Source organism: Oryctolagus cuniculus, chromosome 8, assembly GCF_051225735.1.
Source record: "Oryctolagus cuniculus isolate XC-2025 breed Fujian yellow rabbit chromosome 8, ASM5122573v1, whole genome shotgun sequence".
In the NCBI taxonomy this organism is placed as follows: Eukaryota; Metazoa; Chordata; class Mammalia; order Lagomorpha; family Leporidae; genus Oryctolagus; species Oryctolagus cuniculus.
The window spans coordinates 14,958,695-14,986,501 of NC_142874.1; the positions used below are offsets into that span (position 1 = coordinate 14,958,695).

At 46.1% G+C, this 27,807-nt stretch overlaps 1 protein-coding gene across 1 annotated transcript in view; it reads left to right on the top strand.

Moving 5' to 3' along the window:
• The first annotated feature begins 393 nt into the window (after positions 1–393).
• LOC138843413 (carboxypeptidase E-like) overlaps positions 394–27,807 on the top strand; it is a 29,718-nt gene continuing 2,304 nt past the window's right edge. Inside the window, exons 1-6 of the mRNA XM_089301977.1 lie at positions 394–756; positions 3,066–3,233; positions 15,133–15,250; positions 16,974–17,156; positions 19,356–19,495; positions 24,445–24,544. Coding sequence (XP_089158103.1) covers positions 409–756; positions 3,066–3,233; positions 15,133–15,250; positions 16,974–17,156; positions 19,356–19,495; positions 24,445–24,544 — 1,057 coding nt within the window. The 5' untranslated portion in view covers positions 394–408. The remainder of the gene's footprint in view (positions 757–3,065; positions 3,234–15,132; positions 15,251–16,973; positions 17,157–19,355; positions 19,496–24,444; positions 24,545–27,807) is intronic.

Below are 27,807 nucleotides of genomic sequence, written 5' to 3' on the forward strand. Positions count from 1 at the left end.
AGTCCAAGATCAAGGTGCCGCTGAGTGGGTTTCCACTGAGTGCTGAGGGCTCTTGTCCTGACTTGCCATCACCTTCCTGCCATGTCCTCACATGGCCGTTCCTGTGTTGAGGGGAGGGAGGAGAGAGAGGGAGGGAAGGAAGGAGGGAGATAGAAATAGAGAATAGAGTTATCTTTTGTCTCTTCTTCTAAAGACATCAGTCATGTTGGATTATGACCTCACCTTTATAACCTCATTTAACCTAAATTACCTCTGTAAATGCCTTATCTCCAAATTACAGTCACACTGGGCGCTAGGCCTTCAACCTATGAATGTCGGTGGACACAGTTCAGTCCCTAGCAGGTGGGAAGCTGAGGAGAGAGGGCTAGGAGAGAAAGGATGTTTCTAGAGTTTTAATGTGTAAGGTAGATGTCTCAGGCATCGCCTCAGGGAGGAAAGGAAGCTGTGGCTATGTGTCGTCCGGCAGTAGGGAGAAGAGATCGTCACCAGTGTGTGCTATTTGCTTTCTCTTTGGTATTATGGAAAACGTCTTTCTATTTTCTATTTTTGATCTTGCCAGGTGAGCCTGAATTTAAATACATTGGGAATATGCACGGTAATGAGGCTGTTGGAAGGGAACTGCTCATTTTCCTGGCCCAGTACTTATGCAATGAATACCAGAAGGGGAATGAGACAGTCGTCAACCTGATCCACAACACCCGAATCCACATCATGCCTTCGCTGAACCCCGACGGCTTTGAGAAGGCAGCATCCCAGGTGGGTGCCCGGCTGGTCAGGTGGGGCTGGCCTTCCTCGTGATCCATGTGCTTGTACGTATGTACGCAGCTGTAAGTAATGCTGTCATCTGGAGTTTCCACAAGGCTCACTGGAGAGTAAAAGTGGTACAGAATTCAGCTGGCTGGTAAGAAAATAAGCCAGAATGTGAGGGGTTAAAGAATTTCTTCTTCAGCAGAGACTGAATGAGAAGTTTTGTTAATCAGTTAATTTTTTGATAATGTTTTGCTTGTGTTGTTAAATAATTCCGATTAATTCATCCTCGTTTGTGACTAGATAAATTTCCTTCTAAAAATTTGCCAGTATGAAAAATACTGCTCTGTATTGAAGGGGAATCCCTCGGCTCGGTCTGGATGAGTCAGGGACACAGCGCCCTCTACCGAAACCAAGGAGGAAGAGCTTCTGGCCAGACCAATGTTTTAATAGATGTCTAATCTTTGGTTAATCATGAAAAATATTTAAAAAAACAAATAAAACAGAGGCCAGCTCCATAGCACACTAGGTTAATCCTTCGCCTGCGGCGCTGGCATCCCGTTTGGACACCAGTTCTAGTCCCGGTTGCTCCTCTTCCAGCCCAGCTCTCTGCTGTGGCCTGGGAAGGCAGTGGAGGATGGCCCCAGTGCTTGGGCCCCTGTACCCACGTAGGAGACTGGGAAGAAACTCCAGGCTCCTGGCTTCAGATCGGCGCAGCTCCCTCTGTTGCGGCCATTTGGGGGTGAACCAACGGAAGGAAGACCTTTCTCTCTCTCTCTCACCGTCTGTAATTCTACCTGTCAAATAAATAAATACAAATCTTAAAAAAAAAACCACACAAATAAAACAAAAAATAACTCGCCAATAAAATAAAAATAATGTGATAGACTTTGGCTGTTAGAGAGCTAGAAATGAATGGTATTTAAGAGAAGCTAGGGCCGGCGCTGCGGCTCACTAGGCTAATCCTCCACCTAGTGGCGCCGGCACACCGGGTTCTAGTCCCGGTCGGGGCGCCAGATTCTGTCCTGGTTGCCCCTCTTCCAGGCCAGCTCTCTGCTGTGGCCCGGGAGTGCAGTGGAGGATGGCCCAGGTGCTTGGGTCCTGCACCCCATGGGAGACCAGGAGAAGCACCTGGCTCCTGCCTTCAGATCAGCGCAGCGCGCCGGCCGCAGCAGCCATTGGAGGGTGAACCAACGGCAAAGGAAGACCTTTCTCTCTGTCTCTCTCTCTCTCACTGTCCACTCTGCCTGTCAAAAAACAAAAAACAAAAAACTTTTTTTTTTTTTAAAAAAGAGAAGCTATAGAGTGTATTCTCATTTTGATTGGACAGGATTGGGGATATAATATTTGCGGTTTTCTTCAGTTTGAAATAATTTTCCTATTGTATGGGAACACAAGTAAAGCTTTTTTTGTGTGTAGCTGCAATTAAGAAAATCCAGGGACCCAGTAGTTTGACATCTACTACAGAGTGAATTTCTGTAAATAAATATAATATTGATATGCTTTCCAAAGTTATAGGAGAAAAATTCTAGTAACAAAATTAAGTTATTTGATGTCTTAATGTGATATTGATCTTATAAGACAGATGAGTAAAAGATTATCATTGTTGTTTGGTGTCTTACAGATTTTTATTTCTCACAGTCTAAGGTATATAGGAGTACATGACTTAAAAATCCATCATAGATTTGAAGTAATTTGATCATAAAACAAAATTCACATTATAACATTAAACCGAGTATCTTGGAAATTCATTAAGTTTCTAGGTTGTAGCACAGTGAAAGGAAGCATTTAAATTGGACAGAAATTCCTCAAATCGCAAGACTCTAGAACTTTTGTTCTAGAGCTTGCTTTTCTTCTTGAGGACTACTGGAAGGAGATGTGTTATTAAAACATGAATTATTCGTGTTGGACTTATTTTAAGCTTCTAATCTTATTTAATGATTCTTTTAAATATTTAAAAATAGTTTGCTATGATTTAGAGGCAATGAATATTTTAGTTAAATCTAAATACAGAATGTATGCTATTATTAATTAATATATACTGAATTTTTGAAATTGAATGACACATACCTCTTAAATACTTATTAACACTTAAAATATTATTAATCGAAATATTTTCAAAATATCCAAACAAGTACCTTAAATCGATACCTTCATTCTTTTGTAAGTAAAATAGTGAAAATTGCATTATGGGAGGATATCATTGAAACGAATACTTAATCCTTATTTTAAACTTATTTTAAAAACCATGAATAGAGACCTTATAGTTACACAATGCCGAATAACTGAGCATCTTTGTGATTTTTTTTTTTTTTTAGCCTGGTGAGCTCAAGGATTGGTTTGTGGGTCGAAGCAACGCCCAGGGAATAGATTTGAACCGGAACTTCCCAGACTTGGATAGGATTGTGTACGTCAATGAGAAAGAAGGCGGCCCCAATAACCATCTGCTGAAAAACCTGAAGAAGATTGTGGATCAGAACACAAAGGTCGACCATACGTGTCGTCGTTGTTTTCCGGGCTGTGTCCTCTAAGCTAAGGCGATGGGCCCTCACGTGTTTGTTCTTCCTGAAGGATGCAGGCATGCAGCGGGTGTCTGCCCTGTCACCTGCCGTGGTTTCAGTTACCCACCACCCATCTCAGTCCAAAACGATTAAATGGCAATTCCAGAAATAAACAGTTCACTAAGCTTTACATTGCGAGCTGTTCAGAGTAGCGTGATGGAACCTCGGGCTGTCCCACTCCATCCTCCCTGGCTGTGAGTCGTCCCTAGAGCATCCACACTGTATCTGCCACCCCACCATTCAGTGGTGTCTCTGTTAAAGAGATCAGCTGTCATGTTGTCACAGGGTTTTGTTCAAGTCATTCTTGAACAGTTTCCGGGATTGGGACCCCGATGTGTGAGAATAGCGACGTTGGCTATTTTATTACAGTATATCATTATAGCTCTATTTTCTTGTGAGTTATTGTTAATCTGTGACTGTGCCTGACTTACAAATTAAACTTTATCAGAGGGAGGGATGTCTAGCAAAAAGCATCTTATAGAAAGGGCTTAGTAGTACCTGCAGGCATTCACTGCAGGTCTCAGAAAAGGGGCAAAGACTGTCACGTGTGGAGTAGTTAACTCTGACATGAAAGTCATGGCCAGCGGGCTGGTGCTGGACGTGAGTCCTGTTCTCTGGAATTGGGTTCAGGGGTGGGGACAGAAGGGAGGAACCCAGAATGGGCATCTCAGTCACCACGGCTCTGGATCTGTGTCCCTGTGAGTTCTCTTCAAGGTCTCCCGGCTCCATCGCTCTAGCTCCAGACCTTTGGTGGAGCTCCATTCTCAGTTTCACCTGCTCGCTGGGTCCCTTTGCCCAGTGGAACCCAGGGCCGCAAGCTTAGCTTCTCTGGAAACAACGATTTTCTCTTAGAGTCACTATTCTTCCATTATCCTGATCATGAAAACCTTTGATTTTTCTGCTCCCCGCCCTCACCAGCAGTGAGTTCCCACAGCTCCCACCTCGGCAGTCTCCTTTCCTTTGCAAAGACATCCCACAGCTTTAATTCAGGTCCCCACGGTCTGCTCTGCTGGGTGAGACTCCCACTCTTTGTGTCTAGCCTCTCTCCATTCTATTGAGTTTTCTCAGAGTCCTGCATAGTGAACCTCTCCACCCCACCCCACCCCCCAGTCACTCTTTTGCTTCAGACCTTGCCAGTGGTCCATAAAGTGAAGAATGCTGACAGAGTGAAAAGCCAGTATGGGAGAACAGTGTGACGGTGAAACTCGGAGACCCTGACTCAAGTTCTAGCTCTGAGATTTGCTGTGTGAACTTTGAAAGGTTACTTGACATCTCTGTGCTTCAGTGTCTTCATCGGGGATGTGGAGACGGCAGCAGTGTCCATCTCATCAGATGCTCATAGAGACTGAAAGAGTTAACACGTGTAGGGCGTGAGGTCGGGAGCCAGAACTCTTATCATCTCCGTGTAATTTCTCAGCGCTTCCTGTTAGGGAGGTACTCAGGACTAGATGGACACATACTCACTCAGCACTGGGTGTCTTCAAACCAACATTGTTTTCAGTGCTGCAGAGAAGCTGAGCCCACAAGGGAGAAGCGCAGGAGGCAGCTCTCAGTTCCTGCTTGGTTGCCGCAGGCAATTCTTGCTCTAAGTGGGAGGGGGAAAGAGCCATTTCCCCACCCGTTATAGCTTCAGGGTCATTCACAAGTCCCTTGGCCCCTGGAAGCTGCCAGCTGGCTCACCCCGTAATCTGGCTTGGATGCTTGGTACAACCACACCCTCTCCTTGTTCCCGGGATTTTGTTTTCTGACAGTTCAGTGCCTGGCTCTGAATCATCCCCAGGTCTGGGATCCCTTGCCTTTGCTCCCAGGTCCCCCTCGGGCAATGTCCCTCTGCTCTCGAGGATGCGTCCTGAGAAGCTTACTTTGTGTTCTCCAGGGCGGTGCTCACTGTCGCGGGAGCATTCCTCCTCTCACCGGGATTTGTTTATGTGGCTGCCTTTCTCCATGGGTCTGCATCTCACCCCCTTGTTCCCAGGGCCTGCTATGAGTGCAGGTGCAATCCAGTCCCACAAGCAAATCTGAAAAATGTAGGATGTGAAAGTGCAGTCACGAACAATCCAGGCTGGGACACTGGGGAGAGGGTCCTCAGGCAGAGGGTCCCGGATTGTTGACCTAAATTCTCGACATTCTGCTGCCTGTGTTTAGGAGTCCTCCCAGAAACCTGGGCTCAGCCTACAGGCGGAGGCTGGGCTGCCTCTGGGCTGCCAAGGGCTAGGCTCTGGCAGGACCTTCTAAGTGAGTGACCAGAGCTTCCCTGCCTGGGAGTCACAGACACACTCACTGCTTCTCAGCCCCCCCCGCCCCCGCCCAAAGTACCTTTTCCAGGGAGAGGGAGAGCTGGACAGGTGATGGCCAGCAAAGAGGGTACAGACCTGTTAGTATGACTTCAGCAGAAACAAAACGCTGGCCTCAGACTTTCCCATCTTTGTCTTTGTTGAACCTGCCTTTGTTACATCTGAGAAACAAGGAAAATAATTTCTGGCACCTGTCATGGAAGAATTGTGAACTAAACTCATGTTGACCAGATGTGTGATTGGCAACTTTGTGCAAGTGACATTATTTCCAGCCTGCACCACCTTCTCCATCCCAGCTTTAACCGGGATAATATTTGTGTAATCTCTAGATAATTTTGTATTTCTAGCTTGGGTAATATTTGCTTAAATGATGCATGCTTATTGGTATTATTATTTTTTAAAAATATTTATTTGAAAGGCAGAATGACAGATGAAGAAAGAGAGAGAGAAAGAAAAAGAGAGAGACAGATTTCCATTTGCTGGTTTACTCCCCAAATGCCTGCAATAGCCAGAGCTGAGCCAAGTTGAAGCCAAGAGACTAGAACTCTATCCAGGTTCCCCCTATGTGTGGCAGGGACCCAAGTACTTGGCTTATCACCTGCTGCCTCACAGACATGTTAGCAGGAAACTGCATTGGAAACAGGGCGGGAGTGGGGGGCAGAACTCAATCCAGGCCCTCCAATACGGGATGCCGGCTTCCTAAGTGGTGGCTTAACCTGATTGTACCACAATGCCTATGCCGATGGTATTCTATAAATAAGAACTTTTATTGAGGGGCCGGCGCAGTGGCTCACTTGGTTAATCCTCTGCTTGCGGCGCCGGCATCCTATATGGGTGCTGGTTCTAGTCTTGGTTGCTCCTCTTCCAGTCCAGCTCTCTGCTATGGCCCGGGAGTGCAGTGGAGGATGGCCCAAGTGCTTGGGCCCTGCACCCACATGGGAGACCAGGAGGAAGCACCTGGCTCCTGGTTTTGGATCAGCGCAGCGCCGGCCGTGGCTGCCATCTGGGGAATGAACCAATGGAGGGAAGACCTTTCTCTCTCTCTCTCTCTCACTGTCTATAACTCTACCTGTCAAATATAAAAAAATAAACAACTTTTATTGAAAAGAAAAAAAACCCCAAAACTCAATGCCACTACTTTTTCTAGATAAATGCAAATTAAAGAAAAATACATGGAAATCAAAGTTTAATCCCCTTCCTGACACATAAAGCAAGATGTGTTTACTGTATACTGATTCTTCAGTAAAGCTGTTTATAATTGGGGGATGGTATTGTGCATGTCTTGTGCCTTGTCTCCGTTTCCCCAGTTTGTCAGTAAGAATGTGGGAGTGTTAAGACCCAGCAGGGAAGAGACAGTTGGCAGGGATTTCATAAGCGTCACTATATATCCCCTCCTACTCCCTTCCCTTCGCCCCTGATACCTCTGTCTGTGCATATCACCTAGGAATGCTTTGGAATCGCAAGGTTAGCTCTGCTGTTTGCTGGGCCAGCCTTCCCCTGTTAGAGATGCAGATTGCAGCTGATACGGCTTCATGGAGTCTGGGGTGTGTGCTGTGGCCTTGGTGGTGGAAGGAGTTGACATTCTCCACGAGCCCCTGGTGCTCCGCCCCCCCCCCCCCAGCCCCCGAGACGGGCCACGAGGCCGACACTCTCCTGGCCCCTCTGAGCCTCTCTGCATAGAGCTTCCTCTTGCTCTTCTTCCTGCTGGGTCATTTCTCACCTGCTCTTGAACTGTCGGTCCAGCTGCCTCCCCTGTCATCCAGGCTCAGTGGATGAAAATGCATCCCATAATTTGTTGAGTTTATACTTACCTTTAATGGTTACCGTTGTGAAGAGACCTAAATCAAATGAGGAACTTCAAACAGTCCATGGAAAAATCGGGGAGCAGCTGTTTGGCCTAGCACCGTGCCTGGGTCCCACGTTGAAGTGCCCGAGTTTGAGTTCTGGCTCCTGCTGCTGGCTCCAGCTTCCTGCTAGCATGCTGGAAGGTGGCAGTGATGGCACAGGCGATTGGGTCCTTGCCACCCATGTGAGAGACTCAGACTGTATTCCCAGCTCCAGGCTCCAGCTCTGGCCCAGCCCCGGCCTCAGTTGTTGTAGGCATTTGGGGAGTGAACTGGAGGATAGGAGGTTTCTCTCTCTCTGTCTCTGAAATAAATAAACAAAGAAAGTTAAAGTTTATAGAAAAGTAGAGTTAACAGATATGTTTAATTTGGTGTAAAACTTTTGAAATCCATGCATATGTATTTTCTATACATTTTTAATACCACTCCTAGAGTTTCAACTTATTTTGGGAGCCAAAATCATCTAATGATGCAGCCTAATATTTGAGCTGCATTTACAGTCTTTAAATGGAAGTTTAAAGTTAATTAAGTATTTATTTTTATTTGAGAGACAGAGATAGACGCACATAGATATTCCTCCTCAAACGCCCTCAGTAGCTGGGGCCGGGCTGGCAACTTAATCTTAGTCTCCTACATGGCTGGCAGGGAGCCAAGTCCTTGAGCCCTCACCTACTGCCTCCCAGGGTGCACATTAGCATGAAGTTAGAAATGAGAGCAGAGCCGGGACTTAAAGCCAGGCACTCTGATGTGGGCTGAGGGCCACTCAAGTGATACCTTGGCCACCGCAGCAAATGCCTGCCCCCAAGTGCAGGCTGTAAAGATAGGCCGCAGCTGGTTTTAGGTTGCACAAGGGGCTTGATCTTAGGGGTGTCTTGGTGTCTTCTCGGTGGGCCACTTAAATGTGAGGAGTTCTCAAAAAGTTCTTTAGGTAGCAAAGTTATGAGTAATTTTAATTTTCTTGTTTGTGACTATCTGTCTCCTCTACAGTTTGTGCAATGAGCATTTGTTAATAGTGAGGGTAAAATCCACCAACCAGACAAATAGCAAAAATAATACCCTAATCTTTTTGTAACCAACATACAATAAGTTTACGAATTTTTGGAGTATGCTATGATAATACAGCAAACACATTGTGGGGTGATCAAATCAAGGTATCTACTGTTTCTCTTTCCTTAAACATTTACCATTTCTTTGCATTGAGAGCCTCTGGACTCCTTTTTCTAGTTATTTATACAACATGCAATAAGTTGTTGTAAGCTGTAGTCACCCTGCCATGTTGTAGAACATTACAACTTATTCTTCCAGTTAGCCATGTTTTGCTACCCCTTAACAATATCCTAAATCACCCTTTTCCACAGTTCTGAGTAGCACATGTGAAGAATAGGAGCGTTTTCTGCAGTGACGCTGACATACTAAGAGTAATGTGTGTCTTCTGGCTCCTGCTTTGGATTGGAATCCTCACCTGTGTGGACTTGTGCATGGGATTTCACACCCCCCAGCATCAGATTCTCCCCTGGGAAGTGGAGCTCCCTGTCTTTGTTATCCAGTGAGGTGTTACAAAGTGCAATAAAATAGCATATATGAGAGCTGTTCATTGAAAGGAGCGGCCGAGAGCCGCCATAAAATGGCCTTAATAAAACAGTCCTGGGAAATGGGGAGTAAACTAAGTTCACAGAGAAAGCAGATAGCTACTACCCAGAGATAAGGGCTACTACCCAGAGATAAGGGCTACTACCCAGAGATAAGGGCGACAGAACATCCTGGTATGCACCTAAGCCCCCTCCCCTGTGCTTGTTCAAGCTTAACAAAGAAACCGTGAGGCACGTAGGGCACGTAGCCACCCCTTTCTGCTCTTCAAGGACCCCCTCCCCTTGTCCAAGCTTAGACACGTAGGGCACGTAGCCCCCGTTTCTGTTCTCTCCTCCTCCTCGACGACCTCCTCCCCTTGTAGTTACCCAATAAACTTACGCCACCCTATGGTATGTTAATTTTGTGGTTTTGCCCCTTAAAAGCTGTGTGAGATAGCTGCTCGGGGCTCCTCTCGCTTGCTTGCTGCTTGCAGCAGTAGAGGGCCCATTTGTACAAATGAAATAAATTACCTCCTGTTCTATTGCATCGTCTGGTCCGGAGTCTGTGTTTCTGGGGTCGTCACAAGAGGACACCGCTTTTGGGGTCCTACATCTGGGGGCTCGTCCGGGATTTGGGGGACCCCAGACTCCCACACTCCATCGGCCAGACGGAGGTAAGTTTGCTTACTTGTGTATTATTGTAACTGTGGTTTGTACTGTTTGTCCTTGTCTGCCAGGACGACGTGGAATCCGTCCTGGGGCGCCTGTACAGGCTCAGTACTGACTGGACCAAAGGGGAGACAGACGTGTCGTGAGGCCCCTGGTCCAACCCTGGAGGACGCTCCAGTGGTGGTCTGGGAAGGAGGGAAAGAGAGTGTTTCCCTTCTTAAAGGGAGAGCCTGGCCAAACGGCCGCTCCCTTCTGAAATTCTGGTTTTGGTTTTGTCTCGGTCTGTTGCTGCGCGGCTTGTGATTTCAGACGTGTCCTGAGACCCCTGGTTCAACCCTGGAGAACGCTCCAGTGGTGGTCTGGGAAGGAGGGAAAGAGGGAATTTCCTTTCTTCCAGGGGAGAGCCTGGCTAGACTGCCGCTCCCTTCTGATAGTTTCGGTTTTGTCTCGGTCTGTTGCCGCGCGGCTTGTGATTTGTGTTCTGTGTGTCACTGTTTTTGTTGTCCTTTATCTCTTACTGTCTCCCCCATCTGTTTTTATTGTTGTGTTTGATTGCTAGATGTATACTTGTATGAAAAATGTGTATTGTATTCTTATGATGTGTTAATTATGTCTACTTCTCAATGCAACTCTAGGGCCAAATGTAAGGACAAATTTTTGGAATGGAGAGGCTTGTACCTAGATTTGGCTCTGGTAACCAAGAAACTTTGCTGCCGAATGACCTTCTCCTGCTCCTTGGGAGCCTGGCCAGTTCCCAGGGAGGAGGATAAAGGAATGTTTTCTGATAAACAGGTGGGCATGCTTCATGTCTCGGCTCTCTGGCCAAGACCCGAGATGGGACGCACTGCTTGCCTAAAATCTTGGCAATGAGCCACCCTTGTCCTTGGGGGCTTTAAGGGGGAGCCAGAGCAAGCCTCTGCTGCTGCTGTTTCATTTCGGGGGGAACATGCAGTCAAGCTGAATGTTAAATGTGCCCGTGATGATTACTAATAATGTTTAATTCTCAGTATGGATCCTTCTCCGGAGCTGTGTGAAGATTGCCTAGTGATGCCCACAGTACTGTAAATTCTACAAAACTTAAGTACAACGTGAACATGATCAATTGGCTACTGTGATTGAGGTGTTCTGTGACAGTCCCTTTAATGAGAAATTAACAAAATGGATTAATAACAGGACATTCAGGACCTGACGCTCTGCTTGGTATGTCATTACAAAAATCATCAAGGAGGGCTATGCCTGATAAATGAGGGTGCTATAAATGTGGGCAACAGGGACATGTACAAAAATTGTCCAGAAGTCAAAAATCAAAATAAGGCTCTTCCTGGGATTTGCTTCCAGTGCTAAAGGGAAAGGCATTGGGCCAATAATGTCACTCCAAAACTGATAAAGAAGGTAATTCATTAAAAAACAGAGTTCAGGAAACTGGAAGCGGGGCCAGCCTCAGGCCCTCCCTACAGGGGTCAGTGGACCATCTTGCTATAGTATCATTAAAGCAATGGAGCCATGTTTATTGCAACATTCTGTTAATCTATGCTCCTTTACCATCTTTCCTCTAAATAATTTTAGTGTGCACTACAAGGCTTGCAGCGTATTTCTTGCAGATTAAAAGTAACTAAGTCTGTGCACAGCAGACAGCTAAAAAGTAATTTACTGTCACAAATTGGCATAGTTGGCAGGATCCGCAAGTATGCAAAGCAATGCCTTTCTTTAAAAGAAAAACTGAAGTTGCATGTGTAACCTGTGATGTTCCTGGCTGGAAAGACCTTCAGATCGCCTCTTTGGTGAAGGAATGGGCTCTCTGCTCAGAATCGAGTGAGAATTGGGATGGCAAGTTACAGAGTGCACAGCCTCCACAAGTTATTGAGGTTTTGCTATCAGTGCCGGTGGAAAAGGGGGATGAACTATAGGCTTTGGGGAGGTGAGAATGGATTTTGTTATCTGCATACTGATGCATGTATAAGCAATTAAAAAATAAGTACAGAATAAATATAAATTAAAAAAAAAATACTGCCCTTTAGAGTCAAACTGCTAGGTAGTGGTAAAAAAATTATATCAAGCTCCTGTACTGCTGCCAGGGCCAACTAAGGTTATTCAGTGTAAACAATACAAAATTCCAGGTGGACATAAAAAAAAAAAAATCTAAAACAGTAAAAAAATTATCTTAGTGCTGAGTGATGATTCCCATAATCACTAAAAGGAATTATCTAATTTGGCATGTTAAGAAATCAGATGAAACCTGAAAAATGACTGTGGATTACAGGGAATTAAACAAAGTTACTCTCCCATTGACTGCTACAGTCCCAGATACCATCATTTTGATGTAAAAGGTCACAAACATAAAAGCGTGTTCTTGATAAGGAAAGTTAAAAGAAAGAGATACTTTTAAAAGGATATGATTTGTAAAAATTGTTTATCTTAATGGCTGGTTTATACTGGAATAAAAAAAAGAGGGTGGGAGAAGAGAAAGGTTTGAGCAAGTTACAGAAGGTGTGAGAAAGTCGCAAAATGTTATGGGAAGAAGAAATCTTTGGTTATTTTCTTTGACATAAAATCAAAATCTGATCCTCTGTTAAAGCAATGAGTTAAAGTAATCTATTATGTTCTCTTGATGTCTCTGTTGAATTCTAACTGCTTAAAAACAGCTGTAAAAAGAGCAATGGTGAAATGGAGGGATCCTATCACCAATCAATGGAATGGACCTGATCCAGTACTGGTATGGGACAAGGGCTCCTAAGGGATGGGTTTTTCCATGTAACCAACATGCCTTTACATCATTAGCCTCTGATAACTTCTGCAATTGCTCCCTGGGCCGTGTGGCCCTGATGCTAACATCCGTATTTACAGCAGCGGATAGAGTACGTCAGTGGTGTGCTTTACCTGAAGACTACTATAACAATCATCCTAATAGGAGAGGACACTGCCCTTGCCATGGCTGCATCAGTAGTAAGTGTTCCTGGACTGGCTTTTGGAAATAATCGTGGACTATGAAGGCTTACATGTTTGGTGACCAAAGCAATCAATCTTACTGCTACTGTGCTATCCAATATAGCCAAAGAATTGGATCAAGTTCACTCAGGAGTGCTTTTAAGCCATGCAGCTAACAATTACTTGCTGTTAAAAAAAAAAATCATATAAGTTGTAAATCTGTACCTGGGGGATGTTATTTTAACATTACTAACAATGTGCCATATATAGAGTCTGTTATTGATAAACTTAAGAGTAAAATGCAACATATGTTTATTACTAACCCACTATTCATTTGAAGGGTTTCAATGGATTCATTGGTTATTAATGTTGGCTGGACTGCTACTGCTTTTCCCACTTTGTATGGGATGTCTTCCGTGTGTTCTGCATTTTATGCTGACTTCCCTATAGTATGAATGGACTGAGATTCATCATTTAAAACTTCGTACCAAGCCTCCTTTGTAATCAAAATAATTGATATTTGGCTGTATGTTTCATCTCTCACCTAATGTTGGGCTGGAATGGTACTCAAAGACGGGTAAGACGCTCAGCATCCTGTACCAACCTAAGACAGGGCTCTAGGCCAAGCTGCCAGAGTTACCGATGACGGGTAAGGACAGAGATGACTGAGGGCAACCTAAGACAGAGGCCATTCTCAATTAAAAAAAAAAAAAAAGGAGGAGATGTGGGGACCCATGGCTGGCCATGGGCCCACATGCTAAGGCCTGGCTTGCTGATCATTGGCATTAGTCCTCACGCAACAGTATCAAGCCCTGGCCACCAGTGACCGTATTGAAACCCCTCATTAATGGGCACACAATTTTAGGATTAAAATTAGTTCAAAGAGAAAATGGGGGAATGAAAGGAGCGGCCGAGAGCCGCCATAAAATGGCCTTAATAAAACAGTCCTGGGAAATGGGGAGTAAACTAAGTTCACAGAGAAAGCAGATAGCTACTACCCAGAGATAAGGGCTACTACCCAGAGATAAGGGCTACTACCCAGAGATAAGGGCGACAGAACATCCTGGTATGCACCTAAGCCCCCTCCCCTGTGCTTGTTCAAGCTTAACAAAGAAACCGTGAGGCACGTAGGGCACGTAGCCACCCCTTTCTGCTCTTCAAGGACCCCCTCCCCTTGTCCAAGCTTAGACACGTAGGGCACGTAGCCCCCGTTTCTGTTCTCTCCTCCTCCTCGACGACCTCCTCCCCTTGTAGTTACCCAATAAACTTACGCCACCCTATGGTATGTTAATTTTGTGGTTTTGCCCCTTAAAAGCTGTGTGAGATAGCTGCTCGGGGCTCCTCTCGCTTGCTTGCTGCTTGCAGCAGTAGAGGGCCCATTTGTACAAATGAAATAAATTACCTCCTGTTCTATTGCATCGTCTGGTCCGGAGTCTGTGTTTCTGGGGTCGTCACAAGAGGACACCGCTTTTGGGGCTGCTTTGGATTGGAATCCTCACCTGTGTGGACTTGTGCATGGGATTTCACACCCCCCAGCATCAGATTCTCCCCTGGGAAGTGGAGCTCCCTGTCTTTGTTATCCAGTGAGGTGTTACAAAGTGCAATAAAATAGCATATATGAGAGCTGTTCATAAGCCAAACTGGGATACACAAATACATGATCTCACCCTGACCACCAACCCATATGAATGCCTTTAGAATTGCTGTCCCAAAGAACAGTACAGATCACATCTCCAGGGACAGCTTTTTTCTTTTTACCACAGAAATACTTGGAGTTTTAGAATCTCCCCCACTGCTATTAAAAGCTCATCATATAAAAGTATCAAGCTTTTGGCTCCAGATTAATTTTTTGGTATAAATTTTTCTCCTTTGTTTTGCTTCCAAGATATGAGGGGATGTGAATCATTCAAAAAACTCAACATGAATTCCTGAAACGTGTGCTTTTGTTTGTAAATTTAAGATGATCATTCCAAAGTAAACTGAGATTTTATAGTTACCTCTAAAATAGACCCAGACTAATATTCTTTTATAGGGACAGTGTTTGAAGTAGTAGAAGAAAACTGGAAAAACAGTAAGCCAAAGTTGGAAATAAAAATCTACCACGTGTTTGAAGAACCTTAGATGAGGAACTCTGCTCTGCAGCCCAACTGTTATCTTCTCTCCTTATCTTATTCTTAACTATTACGAGCTGAGATGCATGAGCTATGACAGATCAGCTAAAGCTGTCCCGACATTTGTAAGTGATTTGCAGGTTTGTTTTCAATTTACCAAAGAGAGAAAAACGGACAGAACTTGTAAAGAAATTTAAGTGCTATTGAAATATTTTTATTACACATCTGAGAAAGATAGATATGGGGGCTGCTGCTCTTACAGGAAACTTTTTTCCAATGAAAACAACCGCAAAGTGGTTGAAATAGGACCAGGTTCCAGTTTTTTTTCTTGACCTTTCCTATGTCTTTGCTGTCATGAGAGCGTACCAATGACTCCAATTCATAGTCCTTTTCCTCCCCAATCTTTCATATAGCTTGCTCCTGAGACCAAGGCTGTCATTCACTGGATTATGGACATTCCTTTTGTGCTCTCTGCCAATCTCCATGGAGGAGACCTTGTGGCCAATTATCCCTATGATGAGACCAGGAGTGGTAGGTATTCTTGCCTGTCCAACTGGTTCATGGTTTGCAATGACTATGCTCAGTGAGGGTATATAGGATGACTTGTGTGATACTCTGTTAGATAACCAGTCGTTAAGTGATAGACATACGTATTGTTTAACAGGAACATCCCCTAATAATTTCATTTAGCAGTGGCACATCTGTTGGACAGAAAAAGACTGTAATGTTTTTTCAAAGCTTAGGTGAATAGAAACAGGATTTTTTTCAAAGGTGTATTTGTTTAACTTGAGAGGGAGAGGAAGAAGGAGAGGAGAGGCAAAGTGGCGGAGGGGAAGAGTGAGTGAGTGAGAGAGAACCTTCCTGTTCACTGGATCAGTTCCAAATGCTTGCAACAGGCGGGACTGAGTGAGTGGCTGGGGCAGAGCCAGGAGCCAGGTGTGCAAGTTCAGTCTCCCACGTGGGTAGCAGGAACCCAATAACTTGAGAGATCAGTGCAGCACTGCTGCCTCCAGTGTCTGCATTGGCAGGAAGCTGGAGCCAGAGCCAGAGTTGAACTCGGGCATTCTGATGGGGCGGCCAGTGTTCCAATGGCTAGGCTAGATTCCTGCCCCCCGCCCCCAAACATGATGCCGATAGAATACTTCTGAAACGAAAAGAAGACAGAAGTCACAAAGTTGGGTCGCTCCTGGTCACTGGTAAAAGGGAGCGATTACAGAAATTACATAGGCTTGTGCACCAAGGACTTCCATACAGAGACAGCCTCCTGGTGCCTGGGCAGGGCGCCGTGACTCTGTATCTTGGTGTGCGCTCTTTCTGGGGATGCCAGGAAGGGGAAGTGTCGCTTGGTCTCCTCCATGAGTTTCAGTTGCACCTCAGGTAGCGCAAGCTTTAGCTAGTTATTTCAGCTTAATTTTTCTTGCTCCTGCATCGTATCCATTCCTGGGGGCCTTGAAAGAGTTAGCACTTTGTAAACATGCGATGATGCTTTTAGATATCGGGAAGCTTTGGGAGTTGAAGAAAGGTTAGCAAAACAAAATTGTTAAATAAACTTAGGAATTTTGTAGCTTGTCAGGAGCTGGGAAATTTGTAGGCTAGGAATACAAGGGGAGCTCCAAAAACCTCAAAAAACTCCAAAACGTGCAATTGAAAGATAAGTTTATAGGAAATTTGGAATCCATGCATAGTTTTCACATAATACAGTTTTCTGTGAACCTTTTGAAGTCCCCTCATATTTTATAGTACATAAGTAAGAATTCAAAGCATAAAATTGATATGATGTATTTCTTCAATGTACATAGGAGATTTAAAACGAAATCTAAAGTAGAATACTGAATAGCTTGTGTGAGAGTGGTTCATAGAGTCAGTGAGGTTTGTGCAGGTGCATTTTTAAATAACATTTAATCAGCAGGATTGTCTCCGTTATCCTTACCTGAGTAAGAGTTCATGGGAAATGCATAGGAAAAAACTATGATTGCCAAATTTATGGCCTTACCAGCTTTTCTTGTGAAGCTCCAGTTAGTAAGTGGCATATGCATTCTATCCAACTTCTCCATGGCAGTGCTAGGAGCGGAAGTTACAGAACCTAAGCACAATGGGTAATAGTTTAGTACTTAACCCTTTACCCCACTTCCCCTGGTGACATAGCTGGAAAAAAAGTACCAGTAAAAACTCAACACGGAATCGCTCCTTGGAAAAACAAGCAGGGTATTTTGATCAGTGTCGAGTCCTTTCATCTTGAGAATTATTTTTGCAGGAAGTGCTCATGAATACAGCTCCTGCCCAGATGATGCCATTTTCCAAAGCGTGGCTCGGGCGTACTCCTCTTTCAACCCAGTCATGTCTGACCCCAACCGGCCACCCTGTCGCAAGAATGATGATGACAGCAGCTTTGTAGAAGGCACAACCAACGGTGGTGCCTGGTATAGTGTGCCTGGCGGTGAGTTTCCGTTCTGATCTTTGTTTATGTGATGGTTGCTTATTGACAGTTACCACTGAGAGTCAGCCATTCATCCTCCTCCATTGTTATAGAGTACATTGAATTTACAGTTCTACCAATAAATTTCCTGTCTATTTTGTGCAAATTTTTTGGTAACTAAGGCATACTTTTTCATAATACCTGTTTTCCATGAATTTTTTTTCTCATTTGAGAGACTGAGAGAGATACAGACAACAGAGCTCCCATCTGCTGGTTTATTCCCCAAAGCCTGCAATGGCCAGGGTTGGGTGGTTGCTGCAGCCAGGAGCCAGGAACTCAATTCATATCGTCCATGTGGGTGGCAGGGACCCAACTACTTGAGCCATCACCTATTGCCTCGTAGGGTGCATATTAGCAGGAAGCTGTAACGAGAAGCAGTGCCAGGATTTGAATCCAGAAACTCCAATATGGGATGCGGTTGTCCAAATGAGCAGCTTAAGTGCCAGGCTAAATGCCCACTCCCCCATGAACATTTTGCAGACCCCTCCTATGTAGCATCGAGCCTCCCACTCCATCAGGGATGTACTGTGATACTGGGGGATTCAGGAAAGGGATAATATGTCAGTCGTCGCACACGACTCTCCAAGGTCTTCCCTGATAGAAAGGTGGGCTTAGAGGAATGTTCATGTGTCCAATAGGAGAAGACATCAAAAAGTTCATGGAGGGGCCGGCACTGTGGCTCACTTGGTTAATCCTCCACCTGCGACACCGGCATCCCATACGGGTGCTGGGTTCTAGTCCCGGTTGCTCCTCTTCCAGGCCAGCTCTCTGCTGCGGCCCAGAAAGGCAGTGGAGGATGGCCCAAGTGCTTGGGCCCCTGCACCCGTGTGGGAGACCAGGAGGAAGCACCTGGCTCCCGGCTTCAGATCGGCGCAGCGCCGGCCATAGCGGCCATTTGGGCGGTGAACCAATGGAAGGAAGACCTTTCTCTCTGTCTCTGTCTCTCATTGTTGATAACTCTGTCAAATAAATAAAAAAATAATAAAAATGAAAATAAGAAGTTCATGGAAAACAATAATAATTTGAAAATTCTATCTTCCCATGAACTTTTCTTTTTAGATAGAGATGATTTATTTATTATTTATTTGAAAGGGAGAAAGAGGCAGAGAGAGAGAGGGAGGAAAGGCGGGAGAGGTGGGGGGGAGGGGAGAGAAAGAATACGAATTTCCCATCTACTGGTTCACTCCTCAAAAGCCAGCAACAGCTGGTGCTGGGCCAGTCCAAGCTCCAAACTCAATCCAGTTTGCATGCAGGTGGCAGGAACTCAAGCACTTGAGGCATCACCTGCTGCCTCCTAGGGTGTACATTACTAGGAAGCTGTAATGAGAAGTGGAAGCAGGACTCAAACTCAGGCAGTCCAGAATGCGATGTGAGCAAACCAAGTGCCATCTTTATAGCTGCACCAAGTGCCCACCCCTCCGTGAACTTTTTAAGGTTTCATTGTACCTTAGTAGGAATTGAGTCTTTTACCTTGTTGTCTTTCTTGAAGCCCATTCCAGAAGCAGGGAATGTGGGTAACACCTGCCTTAGCACCCTACCTCAGCAATGCATTAAGCTAAATGATCGCTTAAGAACCTAGGAGAGTTGGTGCTTTAAGGGTAGTGACTGTCTTTTCTAAGTGTGTTTTTCAATCACTGATGGTAGGAAGTTTCCTACAAACTTCCTCAAATGCACCAGTTGGTGTATCTTTTGCTTGGCCCTCAAGGTGGCAGAGTGGCCTGTGTAGAGTTTTTTTTTTTTTTTTTTTTTTTTTTTTTTTTTTGACAGGCAGAGTGGACAGTGAGAGAGAGAGAGAGACAGAGAGAAAGGTCTTCCTTTGCCATTGGTTCACCCTCCAATGGCCGCCGCGGCCGGCGCGCTGCGGCCGGCGCACCACGCTGATCCGATGGCAGGAGCCAGGAGCCAGGTGCTTTTCCTGGTCTCCCATGGGGTGCAGGGCCCAAGCACCTGGGCCATCCTCCACTGCACTCCCTGGCCACAGCAGAGAGCTGGCCTGGAAGAGGGACAACCGGGACAGAATCCGGCGCCCCAACCGGGACTAGAACCCGGTGTGCCGGCGCCGCCAGGCGGAGGATTAGCCTATTGAGCCGCGGCGCCGGCCTCTGTGTAGAGTTTTAATCACCATGAGAGTATTTGATTTTCCATTTGGTGCTTTGGCAGGGATGCAGGACTTCAATTACCTCAGCAGCAACTGTTTTGAGATCACGGTGGAGCTCAGCTGTGAGAAGTTCCCACCCGAGGAGACCCTGAAGAGCTACTGGAAGGATAATAAGAACTCCCTCATCAGCTACCTTGAGCAGGTAAATGCAGTCCCCAGCATGCCCTGGGAGATTCAGGAGCATTTACACTGGTGTGCAACAGTCTCCAAGAGGTGTTCAGCCCGAGGCATCCATCTGCCCCAGAATGAGGCTGTCTTATTTGGAAGACAGGTGCTGGCCATGGGTTAGTTAGGCTTTCACTTGTCATAACTTTTGTGCTTCATGACTATTCACTGAGAATGTCTGCACTGGAGAGTTGTGGAGAAGTGAGGTAGAACCTTGTTTTCATCCGTATTATTCGAAACGAGCAATCCCGGACTCTCACCTTCCCTGAGCCCCTTCGGTGTGTGGCATCCCAGGAGGCCAGGGGCTGAATAGGGAAAGTGAGGCCCACAGGGTGCACTTAACTCTTGAGCTCATGCAAGTGTAGCAGCAGGACTGCGAGTGAGTTTGTCCTTGACCGTATGTCCTGCATCCCTCGCTTGTCTCAGCCTAGCTCAGCTGCGTCATGGGTAATCACGATCACGGCAGCTTACACTGGCTGGGCACTTACTGTTTCCCGGTCATTATCCTAAATGACTGGCATGTAACAATAGTGGCACTTCGTCCTCATGACAACCCTGTGAGGGAAGTTACATCAGTACTACCACTACCACCACCTCCACCACCACTACCACCACCATCACCTTCCTCAGTGTGTGAATTAAAGATGAAGAATCAGCTACACAGGGAGGTCACACAGGGAGGTCCTTCAGTCGGAATTTGAATCCAGAATCACTGTGCTCTATGCCTCTTATGACATAGCTGGGATGGTCACCAGAGAGTCACTGATGCAGCCCTTCTGGTGAGATCCATGTAGAATCGCAGAGGTTCTCATCCTCTGCCAGCACTTCACTGCTTAAGACCGGGACAGCCCCTTGCTGCCTCACTCCCTGTATAGGCTGTGACATTGGTACTGGGCATGGGCAGTGGAAGGACGTAGACGCCATTCCTTGCCTGAGTGCCTAGACAGTATTTGAATTCCGTTCTGAATGTGGTCATTTACACCTAAAGTCCAGTAGAGTGATGTCAACATCCATGACAGTAGAAACACACATTTATTAGCTAATCTGATATGAACAAAGGCTGTTAATATTTAGTCACTTACATATATACATGTGTTTGTATAAACATATATATATATAAAAAACCAATTCATTTTCCAAAAATCAAAGTCAGCTTAGCAACTCTTCTACACATGTCAGACATCCGTACAGCCCTACTAACAAGGACTATCATGGACTAGAGCCACTGGAATGGACCCGATTACAGAATGCCCATTCCACAGGATTTTTTTTTTAAGATTTTATTTATTTATTTGAGAGGTAGAGTTACAGACAGTGAGAGGGAGAAACAGAGGGAGAGGTCTTCCATCCATTGGTTCACTCTCCAAATAGCCGCAATGACTGGAGCTTTGCTGATCCGAAGCCAGGAGCCAGCTGCTTCTTCCTGGTCTCCTACGTGGGTGCAGGGGCCCAAGGACTTGGACCATCTTCTGCTGCTTTCCCAGGCCACAGCAGAGAGCTGGATTGGAAGAGGAGCAGCTGGGACTAGAACCGGCGCCCAAATGGGTTGCCGGTGCCGCAGGTGGAGGATTAACCTACTATGCCATGGCGCTGGCCCCATTCCACAGGATTTTTTCAGTCAGTGGATTCCTGTTGCAAATTAGCATAAAAATATGTTTGAACCACAAAATCTAAGGATAAGTAGCCATGTTCCAAACCCAAGATCAGGTTTGGTGGGAACCCTATAGGTCTTCTTTGAAGACAGCTGTGTTTAGGTGGATTTTCTAAGATCAAGGTTAACTGAGGCTGGCGCCGCGGCTCACTAGGCTAATCATCCACCTTGCGGCACTGGCACACCAGGTTCTAGTCCTGGTCGGGGTGCTGGATTCTGTCCCGGTTGCTCCTCTTCCAGTCCAGCTCTCTGCTGTGGCCAGGGAGTGCAGTGGAGGATGGCCCAAGTGCTTGGGCCCTGCACCCCATGGGAGACCAGGAGAAGTACCTGGCTCCTGGCTTCGGATCCGTGCAGTGCGCCAGCCATAGTGGCCATTTGGGGGGTGAACCAACAGAAGGAAGACCTTTCTCTGTCTCTCTCTCACTCTCTAACTCTGCCTGTCAAAAAAAAAAAAAAGAAAAGAAAAGAAATCAGCTGAAAAGAGGGATGAAGTTATGTACTCTGTTGGAAGTCACTTGGACAGAGGTTTGCTCTGTGATCCCCATGACCTGCCCTGACATGGTGCTGGTGTTAGGGGTGCGAGCTGTGTAGCAGCAGATACAGTGGTCTTTTGTAATGAACAGGCTCACACAGCTGACACCATAAACACTCCGTTTAGGGAATCCGAGGCTGATGAAAGATCAGGGAAGACTGCCAGGAGCTCTGCCTTGATGTGTTCTTGACAGTGGTGGTGATTACTGATTGAACACCTGGGCCTAAAATCTAGGCCGGGACCAGTTTGCACTTCATGGAAAGTAGGTGATTAGTGGCACTAACTCTGGTTGGTTGGGAAGGAATCTCTTGCAGGGTTTTAAAGGAATGTTTGCAGGAATTGAGACCTGTGAAGCTAATTAGGTAAATGGTGTGCTGAGGAGCAGTGTCTCCCACCCAACAGCTTTGGAAAAGTCTATTACGAAGATTCTCAGGGGATCTTGCAGGACTGGTTTATGGGTACCTGTATCAGAATCACCTGAGTCCTTAAAAATGAATTTCTTGTCTCACGTGGAGTCACACTCTTTCAAAAACTCTTCTTTTTTTAATGTTTATTTATTTGAAAAGCGGAATTAGAGAGAGAGAGAGAGAGGGCAAGCGAGAGAGAGAGAGAGGCAGATACTCTATTCACTGGTTTACTCCCCAAATGTCTGTAACAGCTGGAGCTGGGCCAATCCAAAGCCAGGAGCTTCGTCCAGGTCTCCCATGTGGGTGGCAGGGACCCAGGGGCTTGGGCCATCTTCCACTGCTTTCCCAGGTGCAGGAGCAGGGAGCTGGATCAGAAGTGGAGCAGCCAGGACTCAAACCAACACCCATATGGGATACTGGCACCACAGGCTGTGGCTTTACCTGCTACGCCACAGCACTGGCCCCTCAAAAACTCTTTGGGTGATACCTAAGTACATAAGAGGTTAAAAGCTACTGATACAAATAGTCCCAGCAACAATGGAGAATCTCCTGGATGCCTTTTAAACTGTGGTTGAGATTGAAATGCCCTAGAATCTGGGTAGAGATGATTAGAGGGGCAGGGGTCATGGACAGCCTCTCCAAGTTGTGAGTGAAACTTGAACTTCTGTGATTTCCTTCGCAAGAGCCATGCAGTGATAGTGTTTTCCAACCTGAATTCATGTGGGGTTCTGACAGCCCATAACCCTTCTGTTGGTATTTATTACTGCAGTGGAATCGTTTAAACAGAAAAGTTGGCATATCAGAAAAAAGAATAAAGAAAAAATAAAATTGAAAGGATGAAAGAGAGAAAAATGCTGCCCACAATTGGCATAGTAGAGGAAGATGCTTTCAAAAAAGATTTATTTATTTATTTGAAAGGAAGAGCATTGGAGAGAGTGACAGCCAGAGAGCGAGAGGGAGAGAAAGAGAGAGAGAGCGAGAGGAATGGCTGCAGCTGCCAGGCCTGGGCAAGGCTGAAGCTGGGAGCCTGAACTCCCTATGACTGGCAGAGGCCCAGGCACTTGGGCCACCCTGTGCTGCCTTTCCAGAGCACTAACAGGCAGCCAGGTCTGAACAGAACAGCGTGGACCTAGAAGAGCACTCCAACATGGGATGCTGGTGCCACAGGCAGCAACTTAGCCAGCGGCCCCTGATACTTACCTACTTACCAGGGTGTTGATTTGTACACTGTAGTAAGTCCTGTGACTTTACAAATATGAAAAACTTTATTTATTTATTCTAATCCAGAAAGTACTTCAAGGTCTTTAAGGTCTTTCTTTAACTTAGAACAAGATACAAATTTTCAGGAAGCTACTTGTCATTTCCTTTTGGTCATGCTTTGATTTTTTTTTTTGCAACTTTTATTTAATAAATATAAGTTTCCAAAGTACAACTTTTGGATTATAGCAGCTTCCCCCCATAACTTCCCTCCCACCTGCAACCATCCCATCTCCCACTGCCTCTCCCATCCCATTCTTCATCACGATTCATTTTCTTCTTCTTCTTCTTCTTCTTTTTTTTTTTGACAGGCAGAGTGGACAGTGAGAGAGAGAGAGACAGAGAGAAAGGTCTTCCTTTTCCCGTTGGATCACCCCCCAAATGGCCACTACAGCCGGCGCGCTGCGCCAATCCAAAGCCAGGAGCCAGGTGCTTCCTCCTGGTCTCCCATACAGGTGCAGGGCCCAAGCACTTGAGCCATCCTCCACTGCCTTCCCGGGCCACAGCAGAGAGCTGGCCTGGAAGAGGAGCAACCGGGACAGAATCTGGTGCCCCAACCGGGACTAGAACCCGGGGTGCTGGTGCTGCAGGTGGAGGATTAGCCACGTGAGCCACGGCACCAGCCAAGATTCACTTTCAATTATCTTTATATACAGAAGAAGATCAACTTAGTATATACTAAGTAAAGATTTCAACAGACTGCACCCACACAGATACACAAAGTATAAAGTACCATTTGAGTAGTAGTTTTACTGTTAATTCGCATAGTACAACCCATTAAGGACAGACATCCTCCATGGGGAGTAGGTGCGCAGTGACTCCTGTTGTTGATTTAACAATTGACACTCTTACTTATGACCTCAATCATCATCTGAGTCCCCTGTAACTGACTAGTGAGATGGCATTGGTACATGCCACCTTGATGGATTGCACTGGAATCCCCTGGCACGTTTCTCATGCTTTGATTCTTTAACACTCAGGATCGACGGTATTTCGCTAGAAAATAAGGAATGCTTGGCATGGAACATTTGGAAGGCCACTTACTACAGGAATGTTTTGTTTGTTCTTGACTTTGATAGATACACCGAGGAGTTAAAGGATTTGTCCGAGACCTTCAAGGTAACCCGATTGCCAATGCAACCATCTCCGTGGAAGGAATAGATCACGATGTTACATCTGGTGAGTGTCTGCTCTGACCTGGAGCCCAAGGTACAAAAAAGCCTACTGCTCATTATCGTAATTATAATCTTACACTCCTGGCCTCCTTGTCTCTTTCCACTGTCTCTCCCTTACTTTTGACCTAGGCCCATTGCATTTGTGGGAGCAGGTCAGGCACAGTGAAACGCAGGGTGGCTGCTGTGCCTGGAAGTCGGGGTGCAGCAGGTGGCGCCCTTTCTTCAGCTGTGTCTCCCCAGAGCTGCCCAGGAAAGCAAAGGGAAACAAAGCTGGCGGGAGTTAGCATACTAGTGTCTTTCCTAGTCTCTGCAATGAGCTGTGAAGGGGTCTAGAAGGGTAGGGTAGAAGGTAACTGCTGGCATAGAGTGTGTCTGGAATTTGCGTTCATTTCTTCACTTACTCTGTATCATAAATGCAGAGTTATTCAAGGTGAAACTGGAGGCTGTAGGATTCAAGTGGGATGTTATTTATTTCTTGGTTTAAAGCCCCACTTCCAGTTTCCCAGTTTGGGAAAAATGTTCTATTTTCCTGGCACTTCTCTGCACTCCTGCTATTAAACTCCTGTCAAGTTCATTTTAGGTTAACTGTCATCTGCTGGGATCATTGCAACATTTTTTTTTAAGTCATAAGGTTTTTATAATTTTTCTAGGTCTAACACATAATTAACCTTAATTTCCCAAACTGGTGTATATATCACTATTTCTTAATCTTCACATTCACTGCTTGGATTTGTTTTAAATCTATAACATCTGTCCTCTTAAATGCCATTTACTCACACGCCCAGCAGTATTTATCAACACCCCACTGAGGGCAGCACGCCTCCAGAATCTGGGCCAAGATATGGTCCTCTTACCTCTTAGCAGGGCTAGAACTCCGGCTTGGGACCCTCTGGCTCCAGGACACCTCTTCTGTCTGTGAACCATTGGCTGCCATACAAATATTACTTTCTCTTCACTCCATCACATGAAAAGTTTAGGAAACTCTGACCTAGGGAATCAAAGAGAATGAACTCTGAGGACTGGACTCTTGGATACTCCAGCTTTTCCTGTTTTTTTTTTTTTTTTTTTTTTTTTTTTTTTTTTTTTAGAGATTTATTTATTTATTTGATAGAGTTACCCAGAGAGAGGAGAGAGAGAGGTCTTCCATCCGATGGTTCACTCCCCAATTGATTGGCCACAATGGCCAGAGCTGTGCTGATCCGAAGTCAGGAGCCAGGAGTTTCTCCCAGGTCTCCCATGTGGGTGTAGGGGCCCAAGCACTTGGGCCATCTTCTACTGCTTTCCCAGGCCACAGCAAAGAGCTGGATTGGAAGTGGAACAGCCGGAACTAGAATTGGAACCCATATGGGGTGCTGGAGCTTTAGGCCAGGGTGTTAACCTGCTGTGCCACAGTGCTGGCCCCTCCAGCTTTTCAAAGTCAAGGTGATGAGGAAGGAAGAACAAACAATGGCCTCCAAAGCAGAAGGAAAACAATATGCGTTGTCCTGGAAGCCTGGGGGTGTTTCAGGAAGAAGGGGGTGATAAAGAATGCCAGCAAGAGCAGCCTCGTGAATGCATCGCTGGAGTTAGCCACGTCATTAGGGGCACAAGTACCATGCATTTTATTCCAGGTTCTTGCTTGCCTAGAGATAGGAATTCAAAGCAGAGACATAAACACGGTACACATGTGAGAGATTTATTTAAGGGAGAGGGTGAATATACATTCATGCCAGAGTGTGGGGGACCCTACATGGAGAAATGCCCATCAGGAGTGGGCCAGAAGGTTGCCTATGAGGAGAGACGGGAAGGAGGCCAGAGGGCAACCCATGAACATGGCCAAGGGCAAAAGAAGGGTGTCTCCACATGTATCTGTTTTACGGTGAAGTGCCCTAATAGAATATACAAGCGAGGTGGAGTTTAGTGTGTATGAGGCTTCCTGGGAGTTCCATACCTCCTCCACCTGGAGCTTAACTTCCATGTGCCCATCATGGCATCTCCTCCTTCCTGGTCTCAGATGAGACACTGGAGCATCATGGGAAAGTGAGCATACTGGATTGACAGGTAAGGGAGAGGAGTTACAATGCCTATGCGGAAATATTCTGGCTCAACTCTTCTTGACACCCTGCCCAGTTCCCCTGTACCGGTGTGGGTAGCTGTGACAAGATCTGTTTCCTGTGGAGTGCATAAGCAGAACCTGATTGGAGAAAGTCCAGGAGAGAGTAGGAGGAGAATCATCAGTAACAGAGAATGCGGACAGATCTTTCCAGAACTTTGGTTATCAACAAGATACAGGAGGCACTGTCTGAAAGGAGATGTGGGGGTCTGGAGACAGACGGGACGATGTGGTGATGGGGGCTTCACCTGCCCTGGTTCGATCTGTTTTCACCGTGAGATAAGATGGGAAGTATGCCCTGAGAGCGCGGGTGAGGAGGATGTGTGGCCCGACTCAGGAAAAGGAGGAAGTGTGGCTTGTCCTGGAGGACCTCCTGCAGAGAGTGCAGCTCCTACCACAGCCTCAGCACCACCCTGCAGAGGCAGAAGGCCCCCGTCTCGGGCCCACCCAGAGCCAGTGCAGCGGATTGTGCATTTTGTCAGGTTTTCCAGGAGGCTGATATCCACCTAAGTTTGAGAAGCCTTGATGTAGGAAAACAGGAGGTTGGAAGAACTCAGGAGACCCACCTGCTCTGAAATCTTTAGGAATCAGAATTTCTAACTAGATCCTCGGGAGTTGTGGGGATGCCGCCCTTCCGCTGCACTCTGCAAACCCCCGACCTGGACTTGCACCATCAGGTCTTCACCTAGCATGAATCAAAACCTGCTGCCAGGTGCTCTGACCTCCCCGCTCAGGACTTGATAGATGTCTTTTTTTTTTTTTTAAGATTTATTTATTTGAGAGGCAGAGTTATAGAGAGTGAGAGAGAGGGAGAGGTCGGGTCTTCCATCTGCTGATTCACCAGCTAGGCTGATCCGAAGATAGGAGCTTCTTCCAGGTCTCCTTCGTGGGTGCAGGGCCCAAGCACTTGGGCCATCCTCCACTGCTTTCCCAGGCCACAGCAGAGCTGGATCAGAAGTGGAGCAGCAGGGAGTAGAACTGGTGCCCACATGGGATGCTGGCACTGCAGCCTGATGCTTACCTACTGCACCATAGTGTCGGCCCCACTGTAGACGTCTTTTTACCTGTATTTCTCCTGGTGCAATCAGAAGAGCCATGCTCTTAGATGTCTGCTAGATAACAGTAATGTCTGTAAAGCAGCTGTAAGAAACGAGCATATTGGGAGAGCGTCTTTC